The 11906-nt window shown below is 41.0% G+C and overlaps 1 protein-coding gene across 2 annotated transcripts in view; it reads right to left on the minus strand.

Moving 5' to 3' along the window:
- Nucleotides 1-2542, minus strand: part of tars1 (threonyl-tRNA synthetase 1) — a 34422-nt gene extending 31880 nt beyond the window's left edge. Inside the window, exon 1 of one of the 2 annotated variants that reach the window (XM_012953856.3) lies at nt 2359-2542. In XM_012953856.3, coding sequence (XP_012809310.1) covers nt 2359-2406 — 48 coding nt within the window. In that variant the 5' untranslated portion in view covers nt 2407-2542. 2 annotated transcript variants of the gene reach the window in all.
- Nucleotides 2543-11906: the final 9364 nt, after the last annotated feature.

Here is an 11906-nt window from a genome sequence, read left to right on the forward strand (position 1 = left end):
CGGTTCCACCTCTCCCCCCATCTACAATAAGCGCCACACCCTACTCATCTGAAATAAAGCCAAGCATAGAAACCCCCTGATATCCAATTGGCCCACTGCAAGCATATACCCCCCAAAACCCTAATTTTAGACCACTCCCCACTTCTACAATAGAAGCTTCCAAACAGAGGCTTGCTCTATGGTGGATCTAATCAACCCTACAACAGGGACCATTTAATCATTCCCAGAACTATAGCAACCCCCCCCCCCCCCCCCCCCCCCCCCAAGATAACCCAACATGGTCTCACTATGACTGGTACCAAAAAACAATCCCAGCAACACTGGGATTTCTGTGCAAATCAGAAGAGTGTATTTAAATGTACATATGCAGCCTGCAAATCAGAAGAGTGTATTTAAATGTACATATGCAGCCTGCAGGCTGCATATGTACATTTAAATACACTCTTCTGATTTGCACAGAAATCCCAGTGTTGCTGGTCTTTTTTATATTATGTGTTATATGTTTACTGTGCACCTGGGTATTTAACTAAAGTGGTGTGCCACCCTCCTGGTAATATATATATATATATTATATATATATATATATATATATATATATATATATATATATATATATATATATATATACACATATATATATACACACACACACCAATACACAAATAGAGGTATTTATAATTGTGCAGTTTTGAATGACATTAATTGTCTTGTTACTAATCCCTTCCCAACCCTAGTGTATAACAGCAATGTGTATAATAGCAGCACAGCAATAACTAACCATACACACCGGCACAAGTGAGTCAGCTCTTGGGACTGGCCCAGGAACACCTCCTGCTGCTTAAAAACTGAAACTGTATCTCTCTCAAGAGAGAGAATGACCACAATTTGAAACACTAACAATTTGAAACACATGGCCTCCCCAGAAAGGACTGATCTCTACAGTCTATAAAATCCTCATAAACTCAAATGACCAACTTCCCCAGCATAAATACATGTCCAAATAGGACACTGTGTGGACACAACCCATCACTGAAGAGGAATGGGAATCTTTTCTGTAAAAACTGTGTCTTATGCACAATTTATCTGTTATCTATGTAGCTTGTGCCCTATTGCCCTATTTAGTTTAACTGGCTGTATATCAATACATACATAGGTATATATATTTGTGCAGTTTTGAATGACATTCATCATCTTACTAATCCCTTCCCAGCCCTAGTGTATAACAGCAATTTGTATAATAGCAGTACAGCAATAACTAACCATACACACTGCTCTTGGGACTGGCCCAGGAACACCTCCTGCTGCTTAAAAACTGAAACTGTCTCTCTCGAAAATGCGCGTGACTACAACAAACAACCATCAGTAACAGTTTCCTGCTCAGTAATTCATACCACAAGGGTGCTCCTGGTAAGACTGTAGCTAAAGTTACAGTCACATATTTATGTCAGTTTACAAACCCCTTCCCTGCTCTAGTGTATGTAACTGCAAAATCCCTATATCGAACCACATAGAGCAAAATTTCTATATCACTTTCAATTTCAGGTTCCCTGCTGGACAAAACCTGGTGCAGTGACAGCCACTCTCATTTTAGCTCCAGGTCAGTAATCAGGCAATCTGAAGCTTCTGGAAAGGATGCCACAGATGATCATTGGGTCTATGGGGTGCTGCTGGGGTCTATGGGGTGCTGCTGTTGGGGCCTATGGGGTGCTGCTGTTGGGGCCTATGGGGTGCTGCTGTTGGGGCCTATGGGGTGCTGCTGTTGGGGCCTATGGGGTGCTGCTGTTGGGGCCTATGGGGTGCTGCTGTTGGGGCCTATGGGGTGCTGCTGTTGGGGCCTATGGGGTGCTGCTGTTGGGCCTCTGTCTGGCAGAAATGCCAGGGTCTATATAGAATTTCAGTCTCAACCTGTAGTCAATCACTACCAGGAAGCAGAGGTACCAGACCTAAGTAGCTGACCAATGCACTGCTCTGCATATCTCAGAGGGGCTGGGGAAGTGGAATATCTCAGGCAGGCAGATGATACAGCTCAGGGGGGGGCTAGGCAGGAAATGGGAAATGGTTTTACATTTAAATGTAAATGAAACAATGTAGCAGAATTTAGTTCTCAGGAGTCAGAACCGTCAGTGCAGAGAATATAAACAACCACATAATGTACTTGATGTTTAAAACTTTGGATCAAACATCTCTAATGAGTGGCTATTTGCTTAGAACCAATTTCTTTGATTACACGAAATGAGGGTGGAGTTCCCCTTTAATAAACCCTGACTGAGCATTGTGCCTATCTGAGCCGTGTAGCCCGCTCATTGTACCCTGTGCCCCATGTGTTCCATACCCATCGCCCTCTATAGTGCCACTCACCTTCTCCAGGCTCATGTTTCCCAGTTGGTCTGTTACGTTCTCGGTCATAATCCCCCGCTGTCCCTCCGTCCCTGTTCTCCAGCCACTGACCCACGGGAAAGATACCACACAGCTGATGCAACCGGCAAAATCAAGCGGCCAATCACAATGACATCCTCCACACAAGGCCACGCCCACACCCAGGGCCTGTCCCACCGAGGAGCCAATCGCAAACTCGCATTCAGTATAGAATGGGCGTCAGTTATCCGCGCCTCCCAAGAACGTCGGCACTCAGTTATGACGCTGAAGTGACGAGTTCCACATGGTCATTCAGGCGGTTTCGTTTCCGTGTTTTCACACGTGTATTGAGCTGAGTTTATCAGCAGGATCCTGGTGTGACGGGGCAGTGGCTCCTGCTTGGGAACAGCCGCACCCAGTGGGCTAAGCCACTGACAACGCTCTTAGGAGACTGAAAACTGCAGTGAAGGGCTGAAAGGGCATTGGCAGTGGGCCACGTATATAAAGAAGCTAATAGGTTAATAATATGCTGTGCGATAGTCGTTTTCAGAAAATGTGCAAGTTGTCCAGTCTGTGGGTTTCATGGTGTTGGACTAAAACTCCCAGAATGGCATCAACAGACCCTGTATATCATGGGAACCCCTATTGCTGCTGTAATGGTGATACTTAAACTGTGGGTAACTATAAGGGAAGCAGCTATTGAGACTGGAGCCGGCCTAGCAGGGCAATCATTGATAAGCAGTTTTGTGAAAAATAAAGTTTTTATAAAAAAAAAACCAATACCCTCTTGGTGGTGTATCTTGAATACAATTTTCAGTGCTGTATAATATACGGTTGTTTGCTGCTTCCTCAGTAAAAGAAAACCCCTTTGGATGGGCCTCAAATATGTGCACAAATGTGACTGGAAGTGCATGAAAAGTAAAACTAACAACATATAGTGTAAAATGTACAAATACAAATGGACAAATCACCAACTGCAAAGTGAGCAAACAAAAAAACAAAATGACTTTCAGTGTGTCCACACCCACTTAATCTGCTAAATATATATGCTCACTAGAATTAAATTGAATTAAGCCAAATGAGACCGGAGTCAAACATTGGAGTGAAAGCCAGATCCTCAATATGTTACAAAGAAAAAAAGAGAGCAAAGATAGTGTAATACCATTTATTAAACCATAAACCCTGCGCAATGAAGGCTACTCACTATGTTCAGAAGTAGAATTATCAAAAACAAAGCTCCATGCGTTTCACATGCTAAATGACACGGCTCCTCAGAAGCAAGTTTTTCTCTAATTTTTGGGTATAGAATGATATCACTGGGGGTCAGTATCCCACCACAGCTGTAGGGGTTGCCAAACAATTGGACCTTTCACCAATATCACCACCTTGATCTGGTTGATATCGGGCTGATCTGATTGGCCTAAAGCTGGACATACACGTACCGATAAAATTGTACAAAACCTGGTTTTGTACGATTTTTGTACTGTGTGTTGGTTCAGGATTATCGTTTTGATAATTTTCTAACCTGGCCGACTAAACGATTGATCTGAACGTGTATGGCCACCGTAAGAGCCAAACAGATCGCAGACCTTCAGGGTGAGGATCGCATCAATGACCTGATATGATCCTCGTCATAACAAGATTTTTCAACACCTGTTAATGCTATTTTTACATCTAGATAATGTTCATGATGCAAGCTGGGATTTTATTAAAAATAACTTTATAAATAAGGATCGGGGTTTTCAGTTTAAAAGAATGTGTAGGTAGCAAGTTCGGTGATTCACAGAGAAGAGCAGCAAAGGTTGCTTGGTTGATGGATGAATGAGGTAGATCTTAAAGCAGCACTTTGGATTGATTATAGAGAGGGAAAATCAAATAAATACTTGTGGGGAGATGGTTCGTGAGTTGACCAGTATTTTGGTAGTTTCCTGGCTATGAATGGGGGGGTGGGTTCCTTTACAATATGTAGAGATGTAGTAATGTGGAAGCTTCATCTCAGAAAGAGACCTACAGGGAGCAGGTATGACTGGACCCAAGAAGTGCACTACCCTGTATGCCAAGGGAGAGTAGGATGCAGCTGATGATCCTATGTGTCAAAATCAGCAGAGAGGTTGAGACAGATTATATTGGGTAATTGCATTTGGCTGACTGATGGAAACTTTGGTTTATGCAGTTTCAGTTGAATGTGGTGGGCAAAAACCAGCTGCTTAAAGCGGACTTGTCACCCTAAGAAATAAGTCCAAATTATTTTCTATATTGTTAGTTGAGCAAAATAAACTTTACTTACTCTATATAAATAATATAAATCTTGTTTCCTTCCGTCTTGGAATTACTCAATCAAAGCAAGCAGGAAGGCACCATTTTGTGGACACTGTTATTAAGGCAAGCTTAGTATCATGGAAAAATCTTGTTTAAGTGATAGAATGGGGGGACCTGATGCCCAGGCCCATGCACTGGCTACACAGTTAAGGAGGAGGGAGGGGAGAAGTGAAATGTGCAGTGACATCTAGGAAGTGCTGAATGGAAAGCTAAAGTTACTGTCTGCCCCGCCTCTATGCCTAAGGCATCGAGGTGGGGCAAGCAATATATGATTGACAGCTGTGATTTTTAAATGCCTTTATCATGGGTTTGGATGTGTTAATATAAAAATGAATTTGGGTTTCATGTTTAATTTGAACAGGACTTTTATTATACAGATTTTCATGTCTGGGTGACAGGTCCACTTTAATAATCACTTACTTTCTACATTATTCATAAACCACATCTTTGGTTTTTAGTGCCATCTCCAGTCAGATACTTCTGGGGGTATATGTTCTTGTTTGCTGTGTAGGTGAGGTACACAAAATCAATAATCGCTTAGAAAGCATACCACAACACACTGGTGAATTTTACAGACTTAGCAAATGAACGTTTAAACCCAAATCCCATACCAACAAGAGCATCAGCTCCACAGTGTAACCAGGTGTATAGATGATAATGCAAATAAACCATCATGAGTGGTTAAGGTCTGCCTTATAGACTTTTCTTGTACTCAGCTTGTCTAGACGTCTGCCCAGCATGCATAACATCACATGGGCTCTTAAGACCATATACCATGGATTCAGTGTTACGTTTAAAATGGCTTATTATGGGTATTTTCTTTTTTTTTTCTGTGCATTTTCCAATCACCTTTTATGATGGTGTTTTAGCGCCCACAACCAAGACAAAGAAAGGTCCCATTTTAAAGTCACCCTAGAAATCTTGTCTCATGCCTAGAGCTGTTAATATTAGTTCTGACCGGTCATTTCTATAGAGGAACAGCAGAGACTTTTTCAGAACTTCCCTATCACGGGGTTCCTTTTGCAAGACAGGTTAGAAATGTAAAACTTGTGTAAAGATATCCACATCTCTCTTTACTAGATTCTTCTAATTGTTAAAAGCTGACCTTTGGTATAGCCTAATGGTATTTGGGGTTGGAAAACTATCCAGTCTCAACAAATGATCCATTTTGGTGGGTTTTATAGTACAGGCCAATCTTAGCCTGACCCTCTCTACTAACAACTTTTACGTTAAGATAATTAATGCACTTTTTACGGAATTCCACAGTAAATGTAAAAGAAGTATCTTATGAATTCAAATAATTATCTCAATCTCAAATTCTCAATATAATCTTTTGATATCCCATCAGATCTGCTTCATATTGGGCTTCCATCATTGCTTAGGGAAAGAGCTTCAGGTTAAAGGAGAATTTAAGGTATAATCACTTGGGTGCCAAAATGTTAGGCATCCCTCAGTGATTATAACTGTTTGCCTAATACCCGGGCTCCGGTGCTCCTGTTCACTAAAACTGCACAACACCAGGGTATTTCTGTAGAAGCTCATTGTCACCGTCTTTTTTGGCTTCTTTTGCCTTCAGTTAGATGCAAAAAGCTGACTTTCTCAATGTACTACGCATGTGCCTGCCCAAATGGAATGATTGAGTGAACAGCAGAGAGATTTGGAGATTGTTTGCAAATGTACATGAGGGTTTTTCTGTAAGGCTGGGATCAAAGGTTATTCATACAAGAGTAGACAAGCGGCTCAATGAGTTTTGAGGCTAATGGTAGAACAGAGCCTGGCCTTAAGGTGGCCATACACCTTCAGATCTGCTCACTTGGCGACATCAGGTGGGCGATTTCGGGCGAATCCAGGCTAATTTGGTTGTTTGGCCCTGGGGCCAAACGATCAAATTAGAACAACAGGTATAGGAGAAGTCGGATCGGGGACCGCCTCAACGAGCCGATGCGGTCCCCGATCCGACTAATTTTTTTAACCCGCCCGAACGATATCTGGACGATTTCAGGCCCGTCGTTGGTACCTCTACACGGGCCAATTTGCTGTCGAATCGGTCTAAGGGACCGATATCGGCAGCTAGAATCGGCCCGTGTATGGCCACCTTTAGTTTAAGAACTAGCTTGACACCGACCTGTGTAAAAGAAGAGGGGAGGAATTGAATACATGAGTAAGCACTGGAGTAAAAACATCAGCACAGAGTAATAGAAAGGGCATAGGATCAAGGCATCAGGGTATAAGTGGCAAGAAGCTGAGAACATTCAGAACTGAAGGATGGAGGAGGGTTACTAAGGGTAAGATAGCCAATTCCTGTTGAGCTTCGGGCAGTTACCTTAACAAAAAGTCAGAAATAAAAAAGCAACTCAAAAACATAAATGTAACAGTGCAAGTTACATTTTCCTCTGAGGAGTGGTTGCAAAGCTATTAAAAAACTGATTTTAAAGAATCAAAATAGAAAATGGAATAAGGAATTGCATCTGTGCCTCAGGAATACCGACTTGATTAATGATTGTGTGCTGACCAAGTTCTATTCATGACATTTATGGTTTTCTAAAACTTTCCATTTTGAAATTATTTACTGCTTCAGCTCATTTATTAAAGAACCATCAATAATCCCTTAAGCACTCCCAATAGAAGAGGCTTGAATATCTGTGTCCTTTGCACTTATGCACATTGAATGCTCCTTATACACAGTCCAAAGTTTCTTTATGATACACATGGAATTCAGCCCCAAACTGCTCCTGAACAGCTTCAAGGATCCCGCAAAGGCAAATAATGATATGGTCACAAAAAAGGGTTATGCTAATGTGTGGTGAAAAAAACTTTTGCTAATATGACTATGTTTTGTGTTATTTGTGTAGCAATAATGGGTATTTACAGGTTACCCCCTAGCAGTGAGTGCCATCTGCAGCATGTGATTTTCAGAGTATAATATATTTATGTGCTAAAGGAATGGCTAACATTATAACCACAGTAGAACCCCGATTTAACATTTCTCAGGGGACCACGTGAAGATGGATGTGTAGATTCTAGAAAAATGTTAAATCCAGGAAAGAAGAAATACTGCTTGGCCAAATGGGGCTGTGACACAACATCATCAGTTTCAAAAAACATAGTTTACCCACTTATTTAGACTGTAAGTTCTATGGGACAAGGATCTTTTCCCCAACTATTACTCGACGTATGGCACTTAATCTTTTCTAACTGTGTATAATTGTATCATAACTGTGTTTATTGCAGTGTTTGATTCCCCATACTGTGCTCTTACTGCAATAAGCCACTCCTGGTAACTTAAAGAGCTGAAATTCTAACAAAAATAAAACTAAATTAAAAAAAACCTCGGAGACAAAGAATATGGTGGAAAGGCCATAGGGTTTATTTGGGGTTTGTCAGAGAAATTCAAAAATTTACCAAATTATCATTAATAAAAAATTATTTTATTGCATAATCGGTACATTCACATATTAACCATTTTTTCTGCACGTTACAGTCCAGGAAGGTAAATTATTCAATCCACCCCAGCCCCGCTAATGTGAAGGGGGGCAGCTAACAACCCCACAGTATTCCATGACAATATTGGGGGGGGGGAGGGAAAATCACTCTCCAGGCCGGTGTCTAGGTAAAAGTAGAAGAATAGCTTGAGCTGTGAGGGTAGGGTAGATATCAGTGTCTGTAAGCCCTCCCATTCCCTTCCCATCAACCTTCACAACCAACATTAAAGGGCTTTTGCTTGATTTTTTCTGTTGCAGATTTTTATTGTCGAAAACTCGATTTTGTCACGAAAGACAAATTTGTTGCGATTTGTCATGTAACGAAACCACGGCAATTCTGACCACGAACATGCACCAGCTAGATCATATACAGGTATAGGACCCATTATCCAGAATGCTCGGGACCAAGGGTATTCCGGATAAGGGGTCTTTCCATAATTTGGATCTCCATACCTTAAGTCTACTAAAAAAATAATAAAACATTAATTAAACCCAATAGGATTGTTTTGCATCCAATAAGGATTATTTATATCTTAGTTGGGATCAGTTACAAGGTACTGTTTTATTTCTACATAAAAAAAGGAAATCAGTTTTAAAATTCTGAATTATTTGCTTATAATGGAGTCTATGGGAGACGGGCTTTCCGTAATTCGGAGCTTTCTGGATAACGGGTTTCCGGATAAGGGGTCCGATACCTGTATAAGTCAATGACAGATGCCAGTAGCAAATAGGATTCTCTAAAAGCCTGCCCCTATATATTATACCCACTAATCTCTGTACTGTTCTGCTTGTCTCTTATTCAAACAGTAACCTTCAGCAGAAAGTCAAGACTTAAATAATTTCTAGTATTTCGTTTGCTTTTTTCCCTAAGCCCAGTACATTTCTGTGTGTTATGTTTCATGTAAAAAAAAATTATTTTATTGCATAATCGGTACATTCACATATTAACCATTTTTTCTTCACGTTACAGTCCAGGAAGGTAAATTATTCAATCCACCCCAGCCCCGCTAATGTGAAGGGGGGCAGCTAACAACCCCACAGTATTCCATGACAATATTGAGGGGGGGGAGGGAAAATCACTCTCCAGGCCGGTGTCTAGGTAAAAGTAGAAGAATAGCTTGAGCTGTGAGGGTAGGGTAGATATCAGTGTCTGTAAGCCCTCCCATTCCCTTCCCATCAACCTTCACAACCAACATTAAAGGGCTTTTGCTTGATTTTTTCTGTTGCAGATTTTTATTGTCGAAAACTCGATTTTGTCACGAAAGACAAATTTGTTGCGATTTGTCATGTAACGAAACCACGGCAATTCTGACCACGAACATGCACCAGCTAGATCATATATAAGTCAATGACAGATGCCAGTAGCAAATAGGATTCTCTAAAAGCCTGCCCCTATATATTATACCCACTAATCTCTGTACTGTTCTGCTTGTCTCTTATTCAAACAGTAACCTTCAGCAGAAAGTCAAGACTTAAATAATTTCTAGTACAGGTATAGGACCCATTATCCAGAATGCTCGGGACCAAGGGTATTCCGGATAAGGGGTCTTTCCGTAATTTGGATCTCCATACCTTAAGTCTACTAAAAAATTAATAAAGCATTAATTAAACCCAATAGGATTGTTTTGCATCCAATAAGGATTATTTATATCTTAGTTGGGATCAATTACAAGGTACTGTTTTATTATTACAGAGAAAAAGGAAATCAGTTTTAAAATTCTGAATTATTTGCTTATAATGGAGTCTATGGGAGACGGGCTTTCCGTAATTCGGAGCTTTCTGGATAACGGGTTTCCGGATAAGGGGTCCGATACCTGTATTTCGTTTGCTTTTTTCCCTAAGCCCAGTACATTTCTGTGTGTTATGTTTCATGTAGGAGACGCATGCTTGGATGCCCATTGCAGTGATCCTGATGCTCCGTTGATCGTTCTATGAAAAATATTTCATTACATTTTTTACTTACTTGTTGAATAAAATCCAGTTTTTGCAGCAGAACAGCTTGAGGAGCCCAAGCCAAACCAGAACTGATTAACAACTGCTCAAACCAGATTTCTCACCAACTCATCTGACATGTAAAAGGCAAGGGAAGAAAAGTACATTGCAACACAAGTGTAGCCTGCACCATGTTTCAGAAACAGAAATGGATTTATGATTTATACATTCTCCACCCAACTCACTCCAACTTTCATTACAGATTATCAGACTGTGCAGACTCTGGTAAATGCAGGGGGGGCTTCTGTAAGATGCCATAGTCATTGGCACAGGGGAGGGACAGTTTGGCATCTATAATTTAAAAGAGCACTGTGCACTGTGTATAGATAGGCTCATTCATAGCTCCTTAAGGCACACTAGTTTTCTCTTCAGTACCCATAGGAGGGGCAATTTGAGGCAAGGCCAATTAAGACTCCAGGCCAGCACATAAGTTACTCAAGAAACCCAAGCAGCATTATAGCACATGTACTTACCCTACTCTGGCCTCTCCTCTTCAATAACCAACCTGCACTCAGAGACCAGACAAGAGGCAGACACCCGAGCTTTTATACATGCACTGCTGCTACCTGCAAACACTTGGCCCCACCCTAAACAGCCAATCAACACTCATACATTATGTGCTGGTGTAGTAAGCCCATAGCAGCCAATCAGAGTTTTGCTTTCATAAGTCTACAGCTAAATAATTAATCACATGTCATTTTTAATTGGCTTCCCTCCTGCCTACCTGAGTGCATTGACTGTAAGTTGTACATATATACATATATAGACATGGCAGGCACATATGGCTATAGAAGCACCTCGCCTATTTATATAGGCACAGACTACCTTATTGATACAGACACATCAGGGACCCCAAATATAAATCCTTATAAGAGGAGGAGTTTTGTTTGGAGAGACTACCAATAAATTGGTAAATTTAATCACTGGGAAAACAAACTTTTGATTCTTTTGTTACAAAATGAAAGTATTCATTCTGTATCAATAAAAATATACATATGTGCAGTTTCCCTGCAGTTTGGTTGATGTTTGCTGTGTGTTGCCCTGGCAACGAGGCCTAGCTAAGCCAGTAGGAGGGTCCAGGCCTGAATCCTGTCAGACATTTTGTTGCTGTGAAGGGGAACATTAGATTATAAGAAGGGGCAGGAGATATAGGGAGACATCACAAGGAGTTTGGATTCTCTGTTCCAGTACATTCTGCTGACAGAACAACAGGCCTCTGAGATGAACCGACACCTACGAGAGGGGGAATATTAGCTCTGATATTAGAATTTCCACTCCTATAAATCCAAGTTCTCTGGGGCTTGGCTTACCACCTGGACTGTATGTATTTTACCAGCCTGGACAGTAAAAAGGTGCTTGATGCCAATATTATTAATAGGGAAAAAAACATAAAACTATAGGAAGGCCGGTATTTTTTTCCAGAAAAGTTAGCAGCTCTCCCTGTGGCTACCCGGTATGTGCCCTGCTATATGCAGTATAACCGCTAATAAGCCATGCAAGGTAAATATACACTATTAACAACCACATGTAATAAAAGGCACTAAGTTTGCCCAGGTGCAGTAACCAATAGCAACCAATAAGATGTTTGCTTTTAAACAGGTGACCAGTAAATTCTACTTGCTGTTTGGTTGCTATGGGTTACTGCTCCTGGGCAAACTTAGCGCCTTTTATTACATAACCCCCTATGTCTGGTTTAAAGGGGAAGAGGTGGTAATTCTGTTGTCATAGTGGGTATTGTTGCCACCTGTCTGGTATTTT

Source organism: Xenopus tropicalis, chromosome 1, assembly GCF_000004195.4.
Source record: "Xenopus tropicalis strain Nigerian chromosome 1, UCB_Xtro_10.0, whole genome shotgun sequence".
NCBI classification, from domain to species: Eukaryota; Metazoa; Chordata; class Amphibia; order Anura; family Pipidae; genus Xenopus; species Xenopus tropicalis.